At 51.0% G+C, this 26,924-nt stretch overlaps 2 protein-coding genes across 3 annotated transcripts in view; both read right to left on the minus strand.

Annotated features, from left to right (window-relative positions):
- The window catches only part of Atp9a (ATPase phospholipid transporting 9A), a 105,263-nt gene extending 104,031 nt beyond the window's left edge, over positions 1-1,232 (minus strand). The window contains 1 exon segment of one of the 2 annotated variants that reach the window (NM_001427018.1): positions 1,185-1,232. In NM_001427018.1, the coding sequence (NP_001413947.1) occupies positions 1,185-1,198 (14 nt within the window). In that variant the 5' untranslated portion in view covers positions 1,199-1,232. 2 annotated transcript variants of the gene reach the window in all.
- Positions 1,233-6,510: 5,278 nt separating this feature from the next.
- Positions 6,511-24,501, minus strand: Sall4 (spalt-like transcription factor 4). The gene is given in 4 exon segments (NM_001427495.2): positions 6,511-8,679; positions 10,558-10,844; positions 11,189-13,552; positions 24,267-24,501. Coding segments are annotated over 4 exon segments (3,213 nt in total). The 5' UTR covers positions 24,385-24,501; the 3' UTR covers positions 6,511-8,235.
- Positions 24,502-26,924: the final 2,423 nt, after the last annotated feature.

Raw genomic sequence — 26,924 nt, forward strand, 5'->3', positions numbered from 1 at the left:
CAATCACCGGGCACAGTCTGCATTTAATAAGGAGACACGAGTCAACCGCGGCACATTAGTCTGCTGATCTTACTAATTAAAATGTTTATTGCGGGGGGGGTAGGGGGTACTGGGGTGGGGTTCCAGGCAGAGCTCTGAAGAAGTGTCTTCATAAAAACACATATTCTGGGGGCTGGGGGTGTAGCTCAGTGGTAGAGTGCCTAGCAGGCTGAAGGACCCGGGTTTGGTCCCTAGCACCATCAAAACCCAAAACAACAAGAAAGCCAGCAAACACACAAACACCACCCGCAGGAAGTGTGGGGCAGGAAACGTGGGAACCGTCTTCCAGCACCTTCCCGCCCCCGCCCCCACCGTTTCCGTTTCCCACTCGGTAGAATTGAACCGAAGCCTCAGGGAAGCCAGGCACAAAGAGCCCACAAGATGGCAGCTGGCATGTCTCCTTCTTACACGGATACCTGGTTAGCAGCCCCACCCAGCTCCGGCGTCCCGCGGCCCAGCCACGGGGAACCCCGGAGAGGGCGCCCCAGGCCCCGCCCAGCCGCATCGCCTCACCTGCGCGGCCCGTAGAAACGCACCTCCCAGGTCCCACCCCCAGGGGCTCCGATTGGCGGGTGGAGGCGCAGCCTGGGACTCTGCGATCTCTCCAGCCTGACCCCTGTCCCCAAGGGATCGGACCCGCCGGGGCCGCCAGCCCTTGGAGGTCCCCCGCATGGCGGGACAGGCTCCCAGGGGCCGCGGCAGGTGTCCCCTCCTCCCTGCCCCCGGCCCGGCCACTCACCCCGCGCGCGGCCTACTGTCCACCCGCTTCTTGTGGCGCACGGGCTGCAGCGGGATGCTGTCCGTCATGTCGCCGCCCGCCGCGCCCCCTGCGCTCCCCGCGGCCTCCGCGCCGCCCCGGGGCAGGGGGAGGAGGCGCCGGCAGCGGGCGGGCCGGGCCCGCAGCGCAGGGGCGAGGTCGCGAGCGCCGGGCCACGCGCGGAGCCGCCCGCGCGGCCCGACCGACGGACACGGCCGCACCATGGGCCCCGCTCCGCGCTGCGCCCACGCGCGCGCCCGCCGCCCGGGGCCGCCGCAGTGTCCCCGCCCCGGTCCGCGCCGCGCGCCCCCCACGCGCGCCCACCCGGCCACGCGCCCCCCGCCGTGTCCGTGCGCGCGAGCGCGAGCGCGCGCCCCGCTGCACTCACCCCACCCCGGGCATTCTCTCCTGCTCGCTCCGAGCCGTGTGCACACACCCCGCCCTGCTCACCCCACCTCCACGCCGCGGCCACCCGCACACACAGCCTGCCTCCTCTGCTGCACCTTGGGTCTCACGCTCGGGTCCCCCGAGTTTCGGGCCGGGGTCGGGGGGGCGAAGATGGGAAGGTTTTCGGACCCCTACACACCCTCTTCCACCACACCCCTCGCTCCAGCAGCTTTCCTAAATCACAATAACAGACTCAGCTGCGCCTTCACCCAAACACCCAGACACAGTCCTGCTCCACCACTGATCGTGTGCACAGGTTCTGCGTCTGTCAGTCTGTCTCTATCTCGCAAAGGAATTTGTGAAAATAAAAACACTCAGGGCGTTTTAAGAGCAGCCACCATTGCTTGACACACCTGCAACTTCAGCCCCTGTGGATGGAGACCCTCTGGTGGCCTCCCAGGGCACCTGCGCACTCGCGGCATACACTCAGCACAGGTATTTGCTATTTTAAAAATCATGAAAACAAACCTTTAAAAAAATATATCAGGGGTTGGAGAGATGACTCAGTGGTTAAGAGCACTGACTGCTCTTCCAGAGGTCGTGAGTTCAATTCCCACCAACCACATTGGTGGCTCACAGCCATCTGTAATGGGGTCTGATGCCTCTTCTGGTGTGTCTGAAGACGGCTACAGTGTACTCACATACATGAAATAAATAAAATATCAGTACTTAAGATTGGCGAATCTGTTTTAATATAATTGTCAAGTTGAGAAGTGTTTTGTAGGGATTTAGCTCAGTGGTAGAGCGCTTGCCTAGGGGGGGAGAGAGAGAGAGAGAGAGAGAGAGAGAGAGAGAGAGAGAGAGAGAGAGAGAGGTGTTTTGTATTTAAATAGGTATGCTCATTTCAACACTCTTTATTAATAAAATGTATTTCAATGTCAAAAAAAATCAGTACATAGGAGCCAAGTTTGGTGCCGTATGCCTTTGATCCCAGCGGTTGGGAGGTAGAGGCAGGCTATCGGAGTTCTGGTCTACAGAGCCTTGGTCAGCCAGGGATACACAGAGAAATGCTGTCTCAAAAATAAAAACAAATAAAAATTTAAAAATCAGCATATAGCGGGCCAGAGACATGGTTCATTGGTGATGTGCGTCAGTTGCACCTGTACAGGACCTGAGTTCGATTCCCAGCACCCTTGTACTGATCATTGTCGATAGTCCCGTTCCAGGGGAAATAATGCCCTCTTTCAGTCACTTCCGGTATTGCATGCATATGATTCAGACCAAAAAAACAAAAACAAAAAACCAGTAAAAATACACAAATCTTTTTAAAAATGAGTCTGTATGTCAAATACCCCAAGATGTAACACAGTGTGACTAACATAAATGATGCCAAAATTGAGGAGCAGTTTCTGCTGATGTCTTCTGCCAGGGTCCCTGCCTTTTATAGTTTCTACATCAAGGAGGGAATCTGGGCAAAAGATACCAACCGAAAAACATGACTGAGATTCCAAAAAAACTCCCCAAGAAAGGAGGCACCAGAAATACCTTTGAGGAGAAAATGCCATTCTTCTACCAGCCAACAATTCTTCTTTGCTTCTGGAATGGTACATCCCAGCCAGGTCCTAGGTTTCATCCCCAATATCAAGACACTTGTGCATGTACACACACACACACACACACACACGCACACACGCACACACGCACACACCCCACCATATATGACATGACACACAGTCAGAGCTCAGTCAGTGCATTTAGGTAGACCCATTACAGTAAGAGCAAATCCTACCTCCTGACTCACATCTTTACATCTTTCCCCAACTTCTCAGACAGGGTCTCGCTATATAGCCCTAACAGACCTGGAACTCTAGACCAGGCTGGCTTCAAAGTAATTCACCTGCCTCTGCCACCCTAGTGCTGGCACAAAACCATGAGGTCATTGGGAACCAGGGCTGGGTTCCACACTCCAGCCATCAGTAAATGGGCCTCGGGTCACAACAGACAGAACCCTTTAGAGGACCAAACAAACACTGTCCCATACACATTCAAGCACTCCCTGGTCTCCTACGGCTACCCTCCCTGGGCCCCAGCTGTAGCAAGAGCTGCTGGTCAGCCAGGATCCTGGAGGCTTCCAGCACCTTAGAGCTGTGAAACACCTCCCAGCAAACCCCACGCTCTGCATGGGGCCTATTTCCTCCTCTGAAACAGAGCTCAGGACAGTTCCGGACTCAGGCAGCCTTGGAAGAAGCATCAGTCAGCCATTAGCATTAGCAGGGCTAGTGTGTAGGCGGGAAGAAACACCATGTGGGCAAGGTTCCAGGGCAGCAGAATGTGCCTGTGTGTGAAATGGTCTCCATGGCTAGCCCAGGTTAGCCTCGACTTCCCAATCTTTCTGCCTCAGCCTCCCGAGCGCTGGAATTAAGTACAAGCCCCACCTAAAAGAAACACTTCTTAAAGGCTCCATTCTAATAAGACAAGGTCTCGGGGAGAAAGACATCCAAAGCCTTAGTATTCACTGGGCACGGTGGTGTAGGAACACTGAGGGTTGACTCCAATGAGTCGCAGGTTCTCCTGGGCTACATGGGAAGATCCTGTCTCAAAAAATAAAAAACAATGTTACAGCCCTCTCCTTTCAACCAGCTCTGCGTCCTTGACTCCTGGGTGTCCAGAAAGATGTTTGAAGAATCACGTGATCTAGTCCGGCTCTGGCTTCCCAGAAGTCAGCAAGGCCAGCTGGTGGGCTTCACACAACTCAGGTGGCTTCCTCCGAGGACGGCAACCGGTGTGAACCGGACTATACTGGAGCCTCTTAGTTCAGGCCACAGAGCTTCAAGCTCTTAGCCGAGGCTGCAGGCTGCTTGCTATGTAAGGAGTGCTGGCAGGAACGCAATGAGACAGAGGGGGTGGGGAACGTGGGGGTCAGGATGAATCAGAACTCTTTGTTTCTGGATCTGACATGTGAACTGGCTCAGGGGAAGGCACTAACTGCAGCAGGGCAGTGATTTGCAACCCAAGCCCATGTAAAGGTGGGACTGGGAACAGACTCCGAAGGGCTAGTCACTCCCCATGAGGCCCATGAGAAGTGACTACACAGCTATCCTCTGACATATGCCACTCTGATGGGTGCATGCGAAGACACACACACACACACACACACACACACACACACACACACACACACACCAGACATACACACACTCTTGTGCACACAACACACACATGAAATGATAGATGGCCCAGCAGTTAAAGGTGTTTCCCATCAAGCCCAAGGGTGGGAGGTCAATCTCCACAATCTAGGTCAGAGGAAAGGATCAGATGCCACTGGGTTTCCTCTGTGTCGCCCCCCCCCCCCCCACACACACACACCCTCCAGTACTCACACACAATAAAACAAGTACAACTTTTTAAAAGGTTTTGCATAGGGCCTGGTGGTATATGCTTTTAATCCCAGTTTTACAGGGCACAGAGGCAGGCAGGTCTCTGCGAGTTCCAGGCCCCTACTTAGGAGCTAATTTCATTTATTTATTTATTTTCAAGCCAGGGTTTCTCCGTGTGGGTCTGGTTGTCCTGGAACTTGACCTGTAGAGCACACCAGCCCTGACCTCGGAGATGTGCCTTCCTCTGCCTCCCAAGTTCTAGGATCCTACGTTTGGGACATACCATATCAGTCAGTCAGTCCGAGTTTAATTTCTAACTACCCAATCCCTCTCTTCTGTTTCTGGAAAGCAGCGCTTTTAGGGCCAAGCCATGAACCTACAGAATCTAATCATCATGCAGCCCAGACTGACCTTGGATTTCCTTTCTTCCTTAACTCCCAAGTGTGGGGATTATGGGTGTGGGCCCACACCTGACTTTAAACTACAATAGTTTTTTCCAGGAAGTGCAGGGGACCTGGAGGAGGAACTCCATCTCACATCTCTCACTTAGGGGCAGGCTTGGAACAGTCCAGCCACTAAAAGGACAGATATTACACTCAACAGGAAAGAAACTCTCCAGAGGGGGATCTTGGTCGCAGGAGAGCGAGAGAGACAGACGGGATATCCTATTTTGTCCACTGGTCAGGATAACCTAGCTTTATTAGCTTTGAGCTCTTGTGTTATAAAGCACAGCCGTGTAAATGCAGAGGGTCCCGCCAGCTGAGGGCTTGCCCTGCAGCCATCAGCCATGCTTCCCATCAGTTTGTAAATTCATTTCTGATAGTGTGTAATTTAAATGTTCTGCTTGGCTTGAGGGCAGTAGGGTGGGGACGGCAGATAGGGCAGAAGTCCAATTTCGGGGAAGTTCATTTTTTCCCCCTCATAAAAAGGTCAGATGTGTTTTAGCATTAGAATGAATTTCCCTACCGAATTTTTAGTTACTGTGGATTGCTATGCTGGGGGCTGTTTTCCCACTGGGGGATTAATTCATCATTAAAGAAGATATAAGCCACCCATCCCAGGACAGGCTGGCAAGGTCTCCACACCTCAATCCTGACAACGGCCTAGACGCAGGTCAGTTCACTTGCTTTACTTTTCTGCAAAAGCACCACTTTGTTTCCCAGAACCACCCAGATGTCCCTTATGTAAAGCTGATGCTCTTAAACACTTTCTGTTTGGCTAACCAACTGCGGCCAGCAGTCTGTACAGGCAAAGCCCCTGAAAGGAATGGCACTAAAGAAAGCAACAGGGCTGCTATTCGATTGGCCACTATTCACATATGGACGTAATGCCAAAATCATAAACTTGCTCCTTGGACACCCCCATTTCCACTGCCCAAGCAGTGCCTGGAACCACAAGTTCCTAGTCACTTTCATGTGAATGCTCTGGGGTGTATACCCATCAGGCTGAAGAGTTAATTATTATTAATGGATCATCTTACATCCTGTGCTACATTGGACCCCGTCCCCCCCCCAAAAAAAACCAAAAAAACAAAAACAAAAATACCCCGCCCCCCAAAAAAGCCACCTACCCCACCCACCATAAAGGGCCTACTCCATGAGTTCTAGGCCAGACTGGATACATGAGCTTGCTCAGCAGGCAACCTCTGCCAAGTCTGCCCCCCAGTTCAATCCCCAGGACCCACTAGTGGGAAGGAATCCCACAAGTGATCCCTTGGCCTCCAGAAGCACAGTCTTCTGCAAGCACATGTGTGTGTGTGCATCCATGGTGTGCACAGTATATAATATAAGCGTGCCCAAAGTTCAGCAGCAGGTCGACCCTCACACTCACGCATGCCCCAGCAGGTCCAGAATGGACCTAACCACATACATGTTTGTGAGACTCTAAAATTAGCCAGGGGAATGCTAGGAAAACAGAACCTATCAGGAAAAACTTACACGCAAATCTGACGGAGGGGAAAAACATTCAGTTTTATTTCAGACATACAGCATCAGCAGGTAAAACTATGGCGTAGTCCACACATTCATTCACAGGGCGTGAGAAAGCCACGGCTGGTGTGTTCTCTGTAACAGTACCCACATCACAGTGTAAACAGGTGAGCAGGCGAACGCTTCATCACGGGGCTCACTTACAATCCCAGAAGGAAAGGCACGACTTGGCAAATAAAAAACAAAAACGAAAGCAAAAAACACCCCAACAACAGCAACGAAAAGTCTTGGATCCTAAAATCAGGTGCAACAACTCTGAGGAAAAACACCGCTGAGAGAACTCTCCAACTTCGTTTGGCAACGGCATTCCACACGGCGGGAAGAATGTTCTTCCCAGAAACTGGAGAAGTCTCCCCTTCCTCATTAAACCATCAAAACACTGTTACAACAGCTGTTCAAAATTATTACACAAACAAAAATGTAATTTAAAAACAAACCAAAAACACAGAACCAACAGGTCCTTCTCGTCAGTACAACTCTCAAGGTTTAAGACCTGGCAATACTTGGGTGGTCACAAAAATAGCAAAATAGAGACTTTTTGACTATAAAAATAAAGATAATTGAGGTAGATAAATTAAAGCCCTCATATCCAAGACTTGCTGGTCTCAACTCTATAACCTTCATGATGGCAGGGGACGGGTGGATGTGGAAATATTCAGGACTTGGGATAATTGAAATAAACGAGAAAGGTTAGCATATAGAGGCGTTGAGGAGACCCTCCTGGTGGCTGCTAGGAGCCTTTCCCTAAGAGGAAACACGCAGTTCTCCAAGGCAGCAGGCACTGAAGATAACCATGTAAAACCTCCTGAGGTGCTCACTCTAATGCCCACCCACCCCAGAGTCTGGGAAGGTGGTTTGTGGGAGATGGGGGGAGGGGGGTGAGCTGGCACTCTCAGGGCTCTGAACTGTTAAAATAAGCAGCAGGATAAATGGTGGGCTCCCCAGGGACCAGGGTGTGTGTGTGTGTGTGTGTGTGTGTGTGTGTGTGTGTGTGTGTGTGTGTATGTGTGTGTAGGGTGTCCTATCCAAGGTCATAAGGTTGAAGGAAGTGGGATAATTGAACAGCCCTAAGTTTTCTGGCGTTCTTTTTCTATTAAAGTACATTAAAAAAAAAAAAAAAAACAAGATTTCTGAAGACAGGCTCGGGAGGCATAAAACCAGGTCCCCACATTTACCCGCATTAGTCACCACAGAAGGACACAGCACCCTCACCCCCAGGACTGGGTTAGAAAGTTGTCACTTCCACTGTGGTCCAATGAGTCCCAACTGTTTCACTTTGAAACAGGCGACAGTCTTTGGAAACAGCCATGAGGTCACACAAAGCTTCTAGTATACAACTCGTCCCAAGTTAACAAAACTATTTTTCAAAACCGGATTCTTTCCAAAATGTTTTAAAAAAAAAAGTGGTTTGTTTTTTGTTTTTTTTAGTTTTTTTTTTTTGTTGTTTTTTGTTTTTTTGGCTTGGTTTTTGTTGTTTTTCTGTTTTTCACTTTTTCTCCATTTTGTTTTCATTCATTTTTTTTGGAAAGCAGCATAACGTGATTGTAGGATTGCCCAAGGGTATGGTCACAAGCCACATCACTTGCATATCAGGAAGAGTAGGGAGAAAGGGAGATGGACTGTTAAGGAAACTGAACAATGAAGAAGACTCTAGAATCTCACTCCGGCAGCCTCCTCCTCTTCCTCCTTAGCTGACTGCGATCTTATTTTCCTCCAGAAAATGAGGAAACTGGTGTTTGGCCACCCCATCGGGAACGCCAGGCTTCTCTAGGTTCCCGCTCATGGCCCCACTCATGGCCCCGCTCCCGCCGGTCTGGGAGCCATCCAGCTTAGAAAGCGTGGGGTTGCTCACCACGGAGCTGGCCCCCAGAGACACAGGCAGGGTGGGGATCCCTCCACTCTGGATCACAGAGATCTCATTGGTCTTCATGGCCAGACCCCCATTGAGGACACTGGTGTACTGGTTCCACGTGGCAGGGTCCACACTCACCGTGGGGGACAGGAGCTCCTTGGGAAACACCTCGGGTGCTCTCTTTCCCTCAGCACCCAGGGCGGCCATGGTATTCTCTATGGCCAGCTTCCTGCCTCGGCGGGCGGAGTTATTGTTGGTCCCATGAGTCATGTAGTGTACCTGTGGGGGGGAGGGGAGGAAGGGAACACAGCACAGAGAGGGTTTTATCAGATGTCCTCTGCTTGTAGGCAAGCCCAAGTCACCTGGCTTCATCCAGGTCCAGTGATGAGTGGTGGGAAGGGCAGCCTGGGTTACAATCAGACCTTATATCAGTAATCCAGATAATAATAAAATTCAGGTATCTGTACAGTTAGAGAACATGGTCATGTGTGGGCACCACTACCCAGTTGATGCCAGTTAAGACCGTGGATCTGAGTTCAAGGATAGCCTGGGCTACAGAGGGAGCTCCAAGACAGTGAAACAGCCTTAATTAAAAAAAAAATTCTTTTTTCTCTTATCCTTTTAAATTATGTGCATGTGCGTGCACATAGAGGCTAGAGACATCAGGTCCCCCAAAGTTGAGATGACTGGTGGCTTCGAAGCCATTGAACATGGGCACTAGGAATGCAACAGACCCTCTGTAAGAGCAGTATGTGCTTCTGACCACTGAGCCATCTCACCAGCCCCCTGGCTGACATTCGAAAGCCCCCTCAGGTGTCAGGCTCACAGGCAATACATGTTCTCTAGGCCGTCTGTAGCACCCTTACTGCTGCCGGCAGCTGCTGGGATCATGTATGTCCGCCATCCCAGTAAGCAGCAGTGTTGACTCCAGCATCTGCTGCCGAGGGAGACTAAGGCTCCTTCCTCACCTGCTCAGAGCCCTCATGGAGAAAGGCACTCCCAACAGCCATGCAGGGCCAACGAGCTCATTAACTGCCTTCTAAACTAAGGCAACTCCATTCCTAGCCTGATGTTCTAGCCAACTAATTTGTTTTGGTTTTGGTTTTTAAGAGACAGGCAGATTTCTGAGTCTGAGGCCAATCTCGTCTAGAGAGCCAGTTCCAGCCAGGATTACAGAGAAACCCATCTCAGAAAACACACACATACATACACACACACACACACACACAAAGACAACAGAAGAGATAAGAATCTCTCCTAGCTGAGACTAACATTTAATACTGACTCTCCCTGCCCACCACCTTCGCCTCCTAAGTGGAATCACCAAGGCTGGTTTAAAAGACGACAGACATGCCCCAAGAGCTTTCTGATACAGAGAGGCACTGCCAGCCCGGCTTCACCCAGCACCAACGTGCACTCTTGGTAATGCTGGAGATGAACCCAGCATCTCCAACACCAAGAGGTGGGAGCCATCCCACATAGGTGCGGAGACCTGAGCTCAGGTCCTCTGCAGAATAGGGATCCTGGGTGATTTACCACATCCAACCACTCATTAATTGCTCTTATAGAATCCAAGGTTGGACTCCCAGAACCCACGTGGTAAGCTAGCTCTAGAGACCAAGCTAGCTCTCATGAACAATTTACTTAAGTGCCAGAGAATCTTCCTCTGACCTCCATATGTACAAAGCTCTAATGTGGCACACATACATATACACACACGTGTGCAAAACGCTCACACCCACAGAGAGAGAGGGAGAGAGGGAGAGAGGGAGAGAGAGAGGGAAGGAGGGAGGGAGAGAGTGGGAGAGTGGAAGAGAGGGAAAGGGAGAGAGGGAGAGAGAAAACAAGAGTGAGATCATGCGAGCCCTCGTAATCCCAGTCAGGAAGACTGAGTTCCAGCTACCCAAGACACAAGTAAGACTTTTACCTCAACACATAGGAGGCAGAGGCAAGAATATCTCTGAGACCAGCTTGGTCTACATACAGTGCAAGTTCAGGATAAGCTAGTCTTATGTCAGCCACGCTGGCCTCGAACTGAGAGAACCCTCCTGCTTCTGCCTCTGGCGTTGCTGGGTTTATAATGTTTTGAGACACACGAACCCAAAGGATGTGTTCTGCGCACACAGAGGTCACACGCCAACACCTGTCGGGACCCACCTTCAGGTTGCCTTTCGTGGTGAAGGCCCGAGCACATATGTTACACACGAAAGGCTTTTCTCCCGTGTGCGTTCGCTCGTGGATCTGCAGGGCACTGGCGGACGAGAAGTTCTTCCCGCACCGGGTGCAAGAGTGTTGCTTGGCCTGGCGGCGCGGCGGCTGCTGGGAAGCTAGCAGAGGCGTCATGCCTGAGGGCACGCTCGGGGGTCCCACAAAGGAGCCAGGTACTTCAACTTTGACAAAGGTGGGCTGTGCTCGGATAAATGTCGAGGGGAGGCTGGTACGGCCTAAAGTGAAGAAGGGGAGAAACACAAACTTTTATCATTGAACACCCAACTCACTGCTTAAATAAAGCAAAAGGGGTTAAGGTTCAAAAGGGTTCGTGGGTTCAAGAGGAGGGGGGGGAAATCAAGACAAAACCAGCATTCATATTGTACACACTCAGCCTACACGAATTATGATAAACAGAGAAAGCCTACTGGGTGCCGGGATAGAGGTAGTTATTAAGATTCCCGAGACCCAGAACAGAGTAATTGCCCTAAAGAAGCCGCCTCAAGTTCAACCTAGGCTCTTTTTTCTGATGACCTTGAGCCCAAAAAGGACATTAGGGGAAATCCAAAGCCCCCATCACCTTCGGTGTCCACGCGGCAGCTCTCGACACCCTCGGCCTTGTGACCGTCGGGAGACCGGGACTTGACACTTCCAGCTTGGCTATTGGCGGGGGACACTGCCTGGTAGCACATGGTCTCCGTGGCATCTGGGCTCCGGCTCGGACACTCCTGGTCACCCATGAGCGAGGAAGAGTCATTGGTCAGGCAACTGTCACCGGCCTCCAGAGAGCCGCTTTCTCGACTGCTCTGCCGTTGCAAGGCCAAAGCAGGAAGAGCCCCTCTCCCCTGAGCATCCAGGGGAGCCATCACCGGAAAGCCCAGGGAGGGCGACGCCAGATGGGTTCCGGGGAGCGGCGCGGAGACCGTCGAGGGGCCACCGGGAACATCCTGGATACAAGCCTCCTCCGCTTCCATCCCTTCTACCGCGTCTTCCTGGCAGACACCGCTGCCACCGCCGTTCTCACTGACGGCCATGGGCTCGGGAACTGTGAAGTCGCAGGGACTCTCGGGCAGAGGCGTGTTGGGGATCTGGCCACCCATGTGCATCCGGATATGCTGCTGTAACATGACGGCATTGGTGAACTTCTTCTGGCAGATGGGGCACGAATGCTGGGTCTTTACGGCCATGTTTGTTCGGTGAACCCCAAGATGTGTCTTCAGGTTGCCTTTGGTGGAGAAGGCCCGGCCACAGATCTTGCATTGGAATGGTCTCTCTCCTGTGTGGGTACGGTAATGCATCTTAAGGGAACTCTGACAGCTGAGGACCCGATGACAAATGAGACACTCGTTGGGGTCGGTGGTGGCCTTGTCTATGTTCTCCACTAGCTGCTGTAACTTCAGGGTCTCTGACCCTGACTCTGGGGCTCCAGTGCCCTGGAAGCCCCCAGCCCTTGGGGGATTACGCATCATCCCCGCCCCGAGGAGTGGAAGGCCCACCTCGCTTTCTGGAGAAGGCCCTGGCTGTATGTCGTTGGGCAAGGAGCCGCCCATGAGGTCCTTGGGGTTAGGCCCTGAAGTGAGCTTCTGAGGTAGCCCTATGGAAGGGGTTCCCGTGACCGGGACAGGCTCAGTGTCTACAGAGAGACTTGACTCGTCTACAGGGATGGGGACAGGGAGTGCATAGTGAGGACTGGTGCTTGATGCCCCTTTGTCCTGGAATTCAGTGGCAAACAGCTGGGGGTTCGCCTTCACCTGAGGGTGTCGATGGAAGTGGACCTTGAGGTTGCCCTTGGTGGTGAAGCGGTGACCACAGACAGGGCACACGTAAGGTCTCTCTCCGGTGTGGGAGCGAAGATGGATCTGAAGGGAGCTATCGGTCCCGAAAACCTTGCTACAGTACCTACACTTGTGCTTACCGAGGACAACCTCGTCCTTGGTCTTGGCATCTAACATGGAGGCGGAGAGGTTTTGGGGTTTCCCCTTTCCTTTCTTGGACTGGTCCAGTGTCACAGTAGAGAAGGGACTCTGCAGGAGCACAGAGCCCGGGGTCTGAGGTAGCAGGGCATTCGGGAGGCGGGACATGAAGTTGGGGAGAACTCGAGTCCCGTCCGGCTTCAAGGCGAAGGGTGTGAACCCCGAGGACAATGAGCTGGCCGTGGAGGGGACAGCGGCATGAGGTAGCTTGGCTTGTTTCAAGGCATCTAGAGACAGAGTCGGGTTGGAGGCTTTCTGGCTAAGCAGGGCCACAGCAGCAGACACCTGCTGGGAGACAGAGACCTGCTGAGACACGTGGTTGCTTAAGGCCTTGAGAGTGTCCGCGCCTGCCACGCCAGAGTGGAGGGCATGCGCGGCCCACATGTTCACCTGGACTCTGATCTGTTCCGTTAGCTGGATCTGCTGGAGCTGCTGCTGCTGCAGGCACAAGATCTGCTCCAGGATCCAAGGGATGCTGAGAGCGGCAGGCACGGGGGCCGCGGGGACATCGGTGCTCCGCTGGTTCACTGCCACCTTGGTGCCACGGAGCGCTTGCAGAGTCACATTGGTGTTGGCTACTTTGCCTTTGGGCAAATAGCTTATGTCCTGGGGTGCGGGTGGCTGGGTCGCCTCTGTCTTCAAGTACAGGATGGAGTCCGTGCCTAGGTTCTCCTTCAAGTCCCCCGAGCTGCTGCCGCCATTCTCCTGGAGACCATCTTTATTGCTTGGGCTGCCCAGGACAGCTCTGGAAAAGTCCTCTGGAGGCACAGCCCCCTCGCTGTCATTCATGATGAGGACAGGAGGGTTCTTAGTGCAACTTTTCTTGTGTTCCATGAACTCAGAGAGACTGAAGAACTCCGCACAGCACTTGTTACAGATGTGAGTATCCTCCCGTCGGGACCGCTTCACCGGGGCGGGGGCGGGGTCCTCCGAGGCTTCATCTCCGTTCCCTGAGGAATTCACTGGAACACCTGTGAAAGGAGTCAGAAGGTGAGCGCGCTGCCCTGAGAGGGGATGTGGAGTGACCCACAGAAATACAGCTCTCCATCACCACGCCCTGACTCGAACAGACTGTGTCAGGGACACTAAGTCCCCCTTCGCCCAAATGACCGAAACAGGATAAGGGGAATTATGTCTCCCTAAAAGACACTAGCAAGCCTCACGCCCCATGACTGTCTGTGCACATGACTTTATCTGGATGGGATCTCACTTAGTCCAGGCAGCCCCAAACCTGTTTTATAGCAGAGGCTGGCTTTGAACTCCTAACCCTCCCTGCCTCTATTTCCAGAGTGCTGAGATTAGAAGAGTCTGTTACCGTGCCTGGACTGGACAGAGCTTTTGGCAATCGAATGTTAAGCTGGGTCTTAACACTCGAGTGTTTAGCACGGCTCCAAGAGGAATAGGGACCAGTGAGACACGGTCCTAGAGAACAGGGCCTGAAGAGATGGAGTTAAGGGCCCTCAAAAACGGCTGAAACCACAGGAATCTTATCAGTTCTCCAGAGCCGGGAGGAGGAACCCTGACCCTAAATTCAGTCCTTCTTCCACATCTGTGAGAATGAATCAACTGTTGTTTTCAGTCCCTCCAACTTGAGGTAGTTTTTTAGAGCAATGCGGGGTGCACAGTATTTTACTACAGGAACTCTGCAGCCCACATTAGCATTGATTTCATAGCAATTCTACCTCACTCAGCCTCCCAGAAGCTAGGATTAAAGCCACGTGCCACTCCACCCCACTAGTTAAACTAACCCCATCAATCCCGATGCCCAGGGATGCCTCCCTGGGCATCGGCTTGCAGACTCACAGACAGATGACAGCCAACAGCAGACATCAGAACAGGGTCACATCATACTGATCGCCACAACCCAAATGGCAAACAACAAATCCCATCCCACCCAGGTGATGAGCACCCACCATTCAGGAAAGACTGGGCCACGGCTGGGGAGATGGCTCAGTAGTTAGAGTACTGACTGCTCTTCCAGAGGCCCTGAGTTCAATTCCCAGCAACCACATGGTGGCTCACAACCATCTGTAATGGGATCCGATGCCCTCTTCTGGTGTGTCTGAAGACAGCTACAGTGTAGTTATATAAAACAAATAAATAAATCTTAAAAAAAAAAAGACTGGGCTTAAAGAACTTTAAAAGGCCCAACAAGACATCATCAATCCATCCCAGTTTAGTACACCTGTAGTTATCAGGGACCTGGGAGGGTGAGGCAGAAGGATCATGAGTTCAAAACCAGCCTTGCTAGCTGGGGCCTTTAACCATAGACCTTGAGAGGCAGAGGTAGCCAGATCCCTGGGAGTTCAAGACTACTCTGACACATAAGCCAAGTTCCAGCCATTCTGTGAGCCCCATTTCTTTTCAGGTTTATTATCTATAAGTACACTGTCGCTGTCTTCAGACACACCAGAAGAGGGCATCGGACCCCATTACAGATGTTTGTGAGCTAGGCTGGAGAGATGGCTCAGCGGTTAAGATCACCCGACTTTGGGGCTGGGGATTTAGCTCAGTGGTAGAGCGCTTACCTAGGAAGCGCAAGGCCCTGGGTTCGGTCCCCAGCTCCGAAAAAAAAGAACCAAAAAAAAGAATTCAATTCCCAGCAACCACATGGTGGCTCACAACCATCTGTAAGGAGATCCGATGCCCTCTTCTGGTGTATCTGAAGACAGCTACAGTGTACTTATATATATAATAAATAAAATAAATCTTAAAAAAAAAAAAAAAACAAACAGATGTTTGTGAGCCACCATGTGGTTGCTGGGATTTGAACTCAGGACCTCTGGAAGAGCAGTCAGTGTTCTTAACCACTGAGCCATCTCTCCAGCCCCTTGAGCCCCATCTCTAAAAGCCAGCTAGGTAACTTAGTGAGAAGGGCTGGACTCGGGAGATAGAGCTCAGTGGTAGAGATCTTACCCAGCATGCAGTGGTTCTGAGTTATATCCCGAGCACCACATACACAATCACTCATGTGGAATACAGATGGCCATACACAGGGTGAGTCTGAGGATGAGAGTCTGTCTACAAATGTCTCCATGGGAAAAGCTACTGGCAAAGGTGCGGACAGACTTCGCCTCCTCCAGGAGAGTCAGGTCCAGCTCTAAAAGCAAGCTTTTATATAAATATAGAAAAAGAAAACTGGAGATGCACGATGGGGAACCGACACCCCCCCCCCCCCCCGACTCCGCCACTGGCTGACATTAAATAACAGAAGATCCAAGTTAGGACTGCTCTGTTTGGTCTTCGCAACACCAAGACGGTGGTGCAAAAGCAACGTCATCAACAGACCGGTGCTCAGCGTTCAGAGTACTGACGGGTTTGCTCATGCTGATCCAGATGTGGAAGTCAGAGGACAACCTGTGGGAACTGGCTTTGTCCTCTACCTCCCGGTGGAGACTACCTCGGGTCATCAGGCTTGGCTCAATGTGTCTTAACCAGCTAAGCCACCTTACAGGTGACTAGAGTCTTCTGAGAGTCTCGCATAGGCCAAGCTGATGGCAATCTACTCACTGCCCTGCCTCTTCCTCCCAAGTGCAGAATCGACAAGTGATGGGGAGACTGGATTCAACCTAGAGCTAGGGAAGGGCCCTAGAACAGCACCACCAACGTGGCCGCCAAGTTCAATCTCGTACAGCCTCCATAAAACTCTCAACTGTTCCAGATTTTGGACCAAGTAATAGGATGGCTAGTAATAGGCACATGTGGCTAAGGGAGCAAGAGTCGTCCTAAACGTGACTGCCAAGGCACCAAGTTCCAAGTACCAACTGGACTTACACCTTAAGAAGGTTTACCAGGGGAGCAGGAGAGATGAGATGGTTCAGCCGTTAAGAAAGAGCACAGACTAAAGATCCCGAGTTCAATCCCCAGCAACCACATGGTGGCTCACAGCCATCTGCAATGGGATCCGATGCCCTCTTCTGGTGTGTCTGAGACAGTGGCAGTATACATAAAATATAAAATCTTAAAAAAAAAAATGTTTATCAGGGGGCTAGTTTTAGCTCACCGAGTATGAACAGTGGTTGTTCTTGCACAGGATCCAGGTTTGACTCCCAGCACCCACAACATGGAGGCCCTAACTGTAACTCCAGTCAGTTCCAGGGGATCTAGTGTCTTGTTTCACCTGTAAGCACTGTATATACATGATACATACATACGCACATACATACCCTCAGGTAAAACACTCACACACAAAAGATAATAAACGCCCGCGTCAATGGGATGTGACTAGGCCTTCAGGAGTGACTTCAAGCCAAGCCTCCTGATTCAGTCAGCAGCTTTCACTGAGGGGAAGGGGGAGGGGAGACCTGGGGCCCTGTGTTAGGTCTTTCCCTAGTACACACGCGTCCTAAGAAAACAATGCTCTTTTTTCTCAACAGTGTGTGTGTGTGTATGTATGTGTATATATATATATACATATATATATATATATATATATATGAGAATGAAAGTCTAGGGGACAAGGGATCCCGCTGGATAGGAAGCCATGAATCAAGACTTTAATCCCAGTTCAAGAAAGGGAGAGGCAGACAGTAAAGGCACTGCAGCTCTCTCTCCCTTCCCCTCTCAAAAAAAAAAAAAAAAAGGAAAAAAGGGGGGTTGGAGAGATGGCTCAGTGGTTAGGAACACTGACTGCTCTTCCTGAGTTCAATTCCCAGCACCCACATGGTGGCTCACAACCATCTGTAACGGGGTCCGATGCCCTCTTCTGGTGTGTCTGAAGACAGTGATAGTGTACTCACATAAATCTTTAAAAAAAAAAGAAAAAGGAAAAAGAAAAGGCTGGGGACTGGGCAGCATGAAGCATACACCTGGAATCTATCTGCTACACAGAATAAGTCATGTGACTGTACACTCCTGGAATAGTAGCATCTAAAGAGGCAGAGGATCAGAAGTTCAGGGTCACCCTTGGTTACATGAGGTGGCCTAGACACAGGATACCCAGTATAAAAGAATTTAAAATTAGGAATTAAGCCGACTACCTGTCATTTCAGCCCTAGAGGTTCCCAACTTCCAGGTCAGCCTGGGCTACCTGATCCTGTCTAAATACCACACCTTCCAGGTCTAGTACCAAGGCTGCTCAGCAAAGAACCTTTGTCACTCTTCCAGATGACCAGGCTTTGATTCCAAGTACCTACATGGCTGCTCTTTAACAGTAACTCTAGTTCAAGGAGATCCCAATCTCAAACAGTAATCAGGCATGAACTCCATGAACATAACAAAAAGATATACAAATACCAGTGGGGCAAGGTGGCTCCTGGCTTTAATCCCAGCATTCAGGAGGCAGAGGCAGGCAGATCTCTGAGTTCAAGGCCAGCCTTGTTTATAGAGTTCCGAGGGGGGGGGTGGGTGTGTAACAGAAACTAACAAAAAAAAACCTTTTAAAGAAAACTCCTCTGAGAGGAAGGGGGGTAGCCTCCCTGCAGATCTGACTGAACCCCATCTTCCACCTCAGTAACTCGTCTGCCTACACTTCCCACATTAACAGCCACCAACAGCTCTTAGTTTACCAAGTTTCCACATAATTAAATGGGGGGAAAAAAAAACCATCCCAAGATAACTTTGTTTTCTCTAAGAGGACCACACAGGAGTCTTTACTGTTGTTTGAACTGGGGTCTCACAGGACACGCTGACCCGGAACACACAAGGCAACCTCAAGCTAGCTTCTGCCTCAACCAGCATTGTTTTTTTTTGTTTGTTTGTTTGTTTTTTTGTTTTTTTTTTCCGGAGCTGGGGACCGAACCCAGGGCCTTGAGCTTCCTAGGTAAGCGCTCTACCACTGAGCTAAATCCCCAGCCCCCAACCAGCATTGTTAAAGAATATTCCATCACTTCAGGCTTTGCCTGAATTTTTAGGAGAAAGGAATTTTTGAAAGACAGGAAGCAGGCTGGGCAGGGTGTGGGTGTGTCCAGACGTCGAAAGTCTACAGGGAAATGAAACTGTTGCTAGCCCCGGATAGCTAGCTAGAAAGCAGTGAAGGTCGTCCTTTTGTTTGTATTGAGACAGGGTTTCTCTGTGTAGCCCTGGCTATCCTGGAACTAGGTACACCAGGCTGGCCTCGAACCCAGAGACTAGTTTGCCTCTGTCTCTCGAATGCCAGAGTGTGTACCACCACTGCTCCCCAGGAAGGTCTCTTTAAATTGGCACCAATTGGGGCAGAAGGTCTTCAGCCTGTCCTCCATCCACCCGCCCTTAGTCTGGAAATCACCAATGCCCTGCACAACCACCATTCACTCCGTTTCAGTTTCCTCCCTCCCTCCCATCCGGGCATCCAGATGACCATGGACCTCTGATCTCTAGCTTCCAGCTCCCTAGTGCTCCCACGAATGCAACCAACACCGTGTCTAGCTTAAGTTTTCTGCAGGGCTGGAGACAGACCCTACAGCTAGACCTCCTACATGCTAGACCAGCACTCTATCAACTGGACCACATCCCTGTCTGCCTTTAAAAGACCAGCAATGCCATAGACAGCCAAGGTGACATCCAAAAACCTAACCTAAAAAAACATAATAAAAGTCAGAGTTCTCCAACCATAACCACACTGCACCACCTTAACCTGTCATTTTACTTTTTCTTTAAAGATTTATTTTTATTTATTCCATGTATCTAAGTACACCGTAGCTGTCTTCAGACACACCTGAAGGGGACATCGGATCCCATTATGGATGGTTGTGAGCCACCACGTGGTTGCTGGGAATTGAAGTCGGGACCTGTGGAAGAGCAGTCAGTGTTCTTAACCGCTGAGCCGTCTCTCCAGTCCAACCTGTCATTTTATTAACAGGGTATACGTTACCACTGTATTCCCCTGATATCCGTAAAGGGGATGGACAGCAGACACCGAGGTTGGAGGCTGAGGGATCCTGTCTGGCACACCCTCTGGTCTTCGTCACACCCCCACATGGGGTATTGAGCCCAAGCCCTCACACCAGCTAGGGGAGGGCTCTCCCACTGAGCCGTATCTCCCAACCCCCAACCTTTAATCTCTGGGATTTAGCATAGCAAACACTATGCAAATAGTTTTCAGGCAGCATTGTTTAGGGGAGCAGAAGCGGCCAGAAAACATAGCTAAGCGAGGGTCCACTTTGTCATTTTTCCCAAGAGATTGCAAAGGGAAAGAGGGCTAAATGCTTTCATTTCTGGTGACTGTTCAATGCTCAGCACTCGGCTGGAAAGGGGCCTATGGCACAAAAAAGGTTAAGCACTTCTGCTCCAGAAGGATGCACCAGCTCAGAGTGATTTACAGCCGGGATGCCAACCGCCTTCACTGTATACACAAGCCCCAAAGCCCCCCCCTCCCCCCCCCCCCGTGCACCAGTAACATCCCACTTAAAACTGTAGCCGATGTTTGCTCAGGCAGTTAAAAAACTACCTCTTCCATACCACCGTCGGCAAATAATAGGACGGTGTATTTGCCGAGGAGAAAGAGGACCCTGTTAGGAACAATTGCTGGCCATGCTTAAATTAACCCGAAGGGAAGGGAAGCAAAGTCCACCGGGATATCTCGGGCGAGCCCGGCTTCCATCCCCCACCCCGAATTTTAGGAATGTTATCTCTTCAGCATCTAGTTATCCAGTAAGTTGGAAGAATGCAGTAAACGCAGCAGGGGTCTTCGATTCAATCTCCGCCAGATGAATGGAAAATGCGCTTACTATTGTATTGGAAGAAAGCTAATCAGCCGGAGGCCAATCCCTGGCAGAAGACACTCAAAACAGCTGAAAACAAAAAAAAATTGAAATCTGTGTATCTTGATAAAAAGCCTGGCGCCTTGGGCTTATCTGTTACTGGCCCTTTATTAAAGGAGGACAATGAGCAGTTTACCTAAAGCACACAAGTATCTTAGACCCTGCCCTACCTCCAGGATAAATGCTTACCAATAAAAAAAAAAAAAAAGGAATTATGTCTCTGGGTATTACAGATCCAGCTGTTTTTAAACCGGCTTCTTACGGGAAGCTTTAAAATCTACACACAGAGGTCAAACCTGACCCGGAATTAAGTCTCTAATTAATCAAGAAGTGCAGAAATCAGAAGCAATCAGGGTTTAAAGTTCAGGGGCCTGTGGAAAAGATTTTGTAAGGGTAAAAAGTGTTTCGAGAAAGCCAGAACGGGTGCAGATGCTTGCCACAGCTAATGAATGATCCCAGATAAACCAGTTCTCCTGTCTTCGGAATGTACGCTGTAGCAGCACACACAATGATACAAACTTTTAAGGATAGAAGGCTCAGAGACATGCTACATAAAAATACACCTATATCCCAAGTAAGGGACACTTGCCTCAACTGAAACAAGCTTGCCAACTTCAAGGGAGATGAGAGGAGTCTCTCCCTGGGAGGAACATGCCTGTCCCAGAGCTTTAACCTGTTTATCAGTGTCTGCTAAAAAGTTCAGATTAAAATGACAATGGCGACCTCCCCAATTTATCTGTTACTCATCTTCCTCCCCCCCAGAAAGAAATGCAAATTATATTAGCTCCCAGTTGCTGGCGAGGAATCTCTTTATCACCTAGTTTCTGAAGTTGATTTGAAAAATCAAAAGGGGACAAGACTTCCAAATCTTCCAATCCCAGCATTAGAGGCAGAGACATCTATCCCAAGGCTGGAACAGGTTGGAAAGCTGTCATGGCTGCTATGCAGACAGACTAGGGGGGTGGGGGGAGGACAAGCCAAAGCAGCTTGGAGCACCTCGGCTGCCCCTTTTTTTGATTGCTCTAGGACCATCAACAAACACCCCCATGGATTCAAGTGAAGGCTAAAGTCAAGTGTGAGGGGAACCCACTGGCCAACCCTTACCACCCAGGAACCTCTATTAACTTTCCTGAGTAAAATACCAAAGCTACTTCAGTTGAGAGAAATAACGGGGAGGTCCTGCAGGGTCCCGGGCTGGAGCCTGGCACAGTATGTTCTAGTGAAAACTGTCATCCTGAACGAAGTTACCAATCACAAACCTTTTCACGGCCACTGTATACAAGAGTACGAAGGCCGGGTGAGTAAGGAGGACCCTAATCCATCTAGGCAAGGTTACCCCCTAGGATGGAATGCCCACCCTCCTCCTACCAAATCTTGCCAAAATTCTTTTCCCCAAATTCTCATTTGACACTTACGTCCAAAAGGAGACTGGAAAATAACTTGTGCCTCGGCCACCCGAAATGGTCCCCCAGTTCCCTAGACTAGATTCTGCTAAACGCCCCCCTCCCATCACCAATGACAAAGTATCGTTTACTGATGGTTGAGCACCACAGACGGTTCCGGAGCACATTTTACATGCAATTAAATGAATAAAAAGGGTCGTGTGCAAATTGGAACTCCCCCTCCCCCTTCGGGGAAGACTAAATTCGCTTGAAACCTTAACTAAGCCAAAGCTCAAGCAGGTCAATAGAGGACTGAGAGGAGCGCTAAATTACTAAAAACCTGGGAATCGTAATAGCTGAAGGTTGTAATCCAGTTTAGCACAAAGGGCATTTGGAACCCTTTTGAGAAAATGCTAATTTTCCTTTAAGTACTGTAAGCCCCTTCTCCTTGACCACCTGCGGATTTTTTGATCTGCTAATTATAGCCTGGATTTCATTTTCCTTGCTCAGAAAAACCGAATTCTCCTACAGACTGACCAAGAGGGACCCAAAAGCTTCCAAAAGATGAAGATTTAATCTAAACTGAGGGTGATCCCAAAATGCAGCCATTAAAAACTTTTTATTTAAAAACAAAAAAGTCTTTCCAAGATCACAATCGAGATACCCCTACCCCCACTGCAAACATGTTTTAATAATTCTCAGAGAAGATTCCCAAACACTGATGGTGTGGCGGAAGGTAGGGGACCCCACAGAGATCACCCGGGTGCCTGTCTGTGGCCCTGCTACCCTCACTCACCAGGTGTGTGTCGCGGTCCGCACATAACCGGTCTCCAGAGGGCGCCCGCACGCCAGCGGCCGGGCTCCGACCGCGGGTGATCCGCAGAAAACTCGCTTCCCAAACCTCGGTGGCTGCGCGCGCCCAGCGGCCTCAGGGTGCAGCCAGGTTAACCCAGACTCCAGCCAGCGGAGATTTCGGAAGCCTTCTATAGCAACCTACCCCTCCATTCCGCCCACCCCCAGAGTCCCAACCACCAGCCAAATGGGGGGGGGGGACCCACTAGTATGCGCTCACCCCAAATGGAGGGGGATGGGAGGTCATCGCAGGACCAGGGGAGGGGTCAGGGCCCGGAGCTCGCCCCTCCTCTCCAGAGGAAGCAGGCGGGCTGAGGGTTAACCCTTTTGTTCCAGGTGGACCAGACGACCTAGCCTCTCCATGATCTGCACCCCCACCCCCAGCTCCCCGGGCCAAGGCACAAAGAATCCACCCCCGCTGCCCGGCCTTATGATATGGGATGCTCCAACGCCCCAAAACTCACATCCGCCCCCTCGAACAAGCAATGACCTTCCAGTTGCCCTGAGGGGGTGTGGGGAGAATACAATGAGAGGTAGAAGGTCACTGAACTTTGATAAACTCGGGAAGTTTTGGAAAAGTAGGGTCGCACTCCCCCGAGTACAGGAGCGCCCAAGAAGAGCGCGCAGAGTCCTCCGCGCACCGGCCACCCTACTCGGAGAGCTGGAGTCGAGCGGGAGGCCCAGGGGAACACTCTCCCCCCAAGGTTCCCAGTTTCTCCGGCGACAGTCCGGCGGGCAGGGACCAGGGGCTCGCCCGCAGCTCCCGGCCGCGCCGAGGTCCTGAACTCCGTGGAGGCACAGGACGGGTCAGCCGCAACCCGACCTCTCCCCTTTCACCTCCCGGGCGTGTGCTGAGCAGTACCGCCCGGGGAATCCGTGCAAAAAAAATAAATAAAGGAGCGGGGGTGCGCTCCAGCGGGGGTGACCATGCACCCGCTGCCCCGGCCCGGGCCCGCACCCTCCGGCTGGCTGCGGTTATTTTTAGATAGTCGGAAATCAAAGATGGCTGGAGGTCAGGCCCCGAAAGGTTAGGGCGAGGATCGGCAGCAGGCGGCGTAGCCCCCGGGAAAAGCGGCAAGCAAAAAAAAAAAAAAAAAAAAGAAGTAAACAAAATATCTAAAATTACAAAAAAATAGAATAAAAGCTCTCAAAAGGAACTAAACCCAGCAGCCTCCCCCGCCCTCTGGGCTGCGCGGGTGGCCTGTACCCCGGCCTGGGGGTGGGGGGAGGTCGCGCCCCCTCCCCCCACTCGGCCTGGGAGGGGCGCGTGCAACAGATCGCCCTCCTCCGGGGGGGTCCCCCAGAGGTGCGCCCCTCCCCCAGGGGCCCCCAAGAGGGTAGTAGAGGGTGGGAAGACTTGGGGGGTCTCTTTCTTTAAAAGCGGCGCCACTAGAGAGGGGGCGAAGAAAGCCCAAGTTACCAGCGTAGGGGGGGTGCTTATGTATCCAAGCGAGGGAAACCAATTATGGAACTGTGGACAAGGAGAGGAAAACTAGAGAGGCAGAGCGTGGAATCAACTTTACAATAAGAGAGAACTGGGGGGGTGGGGGATTTGCAAAGGAGTGGGGGGATTGAGGCTCCCTCCGAGGTGGGGGGATTGAAGCTCCCTCCCTCCCTCCGCGCCTCTCCTTTCCCGGAACAGAGTCCGGAATCCCCATTCCAGAATCGGCTCCCGGAACCCTCACCCTCGAGGGACGCGCGGCAGTGCTGGGAGCGCCCTCCCGGGACGCACGGACAGTCCGGCGCACGGACGGGGCCGCAGCCGCACTCACCGGGTTCCTCCGCCGCCGGCGCCTCTGCGAGGCCAGGGCTCGGTTGCTGCAGCGGCTGCTCGCCCTGGCCCTCCTCCGAGTTGATGTGCTGGGGCTTCGCCTGCTTGCGCCTCGACATGGTGCGCGCATCGGGGCGCCGGGAAGAGCCCTGGTGACTTGGCCCTTCTCCGCCACCAATTCCTGGAGTTAGGAAATTTTACCCCCCTTCGGCAGGAACGCGCATGTCCCAGTAATTATTATTATCAATAATGCATTGCGATTTATCATGAGCTCTGACAGCTGATTGGCCTGGGTCCAAGACCTCAGAGATCATTTAAATAAGCCCTCATTGATCAGGGAGGGGAGAGGCATGCTGGGCCTTGTAGTCCGGCCCTACATGTGACAAAGGCGTGTTCCTCTGGGAAGCATAGCTAATTAGCATCCGGGCTCAGATTGGCCGAGGCGTGGACGGACTTGGGGGGGGGGGGAATCATCCTCGCGGCCACTATCCGAATTCTGGGACGAAAAAGGAAAATTGGTTTATTGTAAACCAGGGCGGGACTTGAAAGTTCTAGAACCGATGTATCTCGGTTACGCGCTCCACAAAATTATTGTAGTAATTGGCGTAGTCGATAACTACCAGCTGAGAAAGGTCTCTCCGCTCACAGAAAAATTCTTCCGTTCAACTTTTCCCTCAAAAATCAAACCTGACAAGAGACTCGAGACCCTTTTCAATTTTTTTTTAATTGAAAATTTAAAAGTGCAGTTTGAAGGCTGCTGGTGCCTTCTGCCCATCCCAACTCTCCAAGCCGCCCCCACCTCCCCAACCTACCTAATTTTATGCTATTCATACCCACCAGGGTTTGCTTGCTTAAAATGCTGACTAATACTCTCGGGATTCATATTCACGAGCCAGGGTTTGTTGTAAACTTCCTGAACTTTCAAAAGCACTTCTAAACCACCGTCTCCTAACTGTAGAAAGGGCAGATTCAAAGCAAATTTGCTAGCGGTGATACCAGAATAGCAAGCAGTTGCTGATCCTATCCCTGAAGCTGTTCCGTCCGCAGAGGGAAATAGTGGGCTCCCAAAAGCAACATGGGTGTTTGCCCTTAACTGCTTTCCAGGACACTCCGCAATACAGAACTGGTTTACAGAAAAGCCTCTTCCTTCTAAGGTTGTACGATCCTGATTCAGGGATGCCTAGAATTTTCTAAAAGGGTGTGTATGGATATAAAAATTTATTTCACAAATCTACCCAAACTATATTGGCTAACTCCCTTGCACAGTGCATGAGCTCCATGATGAAGTTCAACTAACTAGTCAGCCCCTTCTGTGGCTTTCCTATGCGACCTGAGACGGGTAGATCTTTATTTGACCTTGCCTTCGTTATAAGGGACTGGGCAGACATCGGCCCATCTTTCTGCTAGCTATTTTCTTGGCTAGCTGTTAGTCGTTTCCTGTTTCTGAGCAGCTACTGAGGAAGGAAGGGGAAAATGGGAGCCCGAGCTCATGAGCGTGTTCACCTGTGCGTGTGGACAGCCCAGAGCTGAATAAATCAGCTGGACCACAGGTTTGATATTGGAAGTTACTGCTGAGACCTTACAGAAGAAATGCTGGCTTTCCAGCTCTGGCCCTTCTTCTGGAACATATCTTGAATTACTTCGAGGAGGGCAACATCTAAAGGAAGTAAGGCAGCCCCTCCTGCCAGCCAGACCGGAGCTGGCCGGGAGGAGTCCGTCCTCATACTCCATAAAAGCACTTTAAGATTCTGATACTGAGTCAGAAGGCAAAGTCACACCTGCCTTCTCTCTGACTAATCTACCAATATTCTCAACACCTTTCTGGGAAGGGAGCAGAGCAGGCGTCATAGCTCACAAATCTAAAGGAATGTACAGTTTACAGCTCAAAAAAAAAAAAAAAACAAAAACAAAAACAAAAAAAAACAAAAACAAAAACAAAAAAACCCAATGAGCACTTTAAGGAAAACATTGTATAATATAGTTCTTTTTCTTTATCTAGCTAGTAACAGGGAAAGCAGAGCGCAACCCATGGAATGAGGTGGGACCTTGGGCCACGTCAGTCAGGATAATAATACAGAGATGATGAGGACAGTTTTCATAAGGCTAAGGTAGGAAGAACTCACGTTGGAGGGAGACCCTGTATGAGAGAGAGAGAGAGAGAGAGAGAGAGAGAGAGAGAGAAATTAGGAGGAGGAAGCAGAGGCCAACAGTTTTTTATTTCATTTTATTTTTGTTTTTTTGGGGGGAGGGGCTTTTTTGTTTTGTTTGAGACAATGTTTCACATTGCACAGATGGCCTTGAGCTCCGGGTCCTCATAGGCTTCACGAGTGTGCCCGTGGGTAAACACACTCACACAAGTACAAGTACACTTGGGTCTCAGAGGCATGAGACACCATGACTACTGCACACACTCGGTGTTTATCTACTGCCTTCATTTGTGAACCCCAGCCAGGCACCGGCAGACAGGACTGGAAGAAGCCTTTGGAGATGGCCAGAAGCTGACAGAGGGTGAAGAGTAGAAGGTAAGTTGTTATTTAGTAGCTTCCAGTGAGTTGAGCAGCCAAAAGACCTGGGTGAGGAATGTCTTCCGTCAGATCACTGGGCTTGCCAAGCCCCATTGTTTGCAGGGTTGGCTCTAGGCAGGACCACTCACCAAGAT

This window comes from Rattus norvegicus, chromosome 3 (assembly GCF_021556685.1).
Source record: "Rattus norvegicus strain SHRSP/BbbUtx chromosome 3, alternate assembly SHRSP_T2T, whole genome shotgun sequence".
Taxonomy (NCBI): Eukaryota; Metazoa; Chordata; class Mammalia; order Rodentia; family Muridae; genus Rattus; species Rattus norvegicus.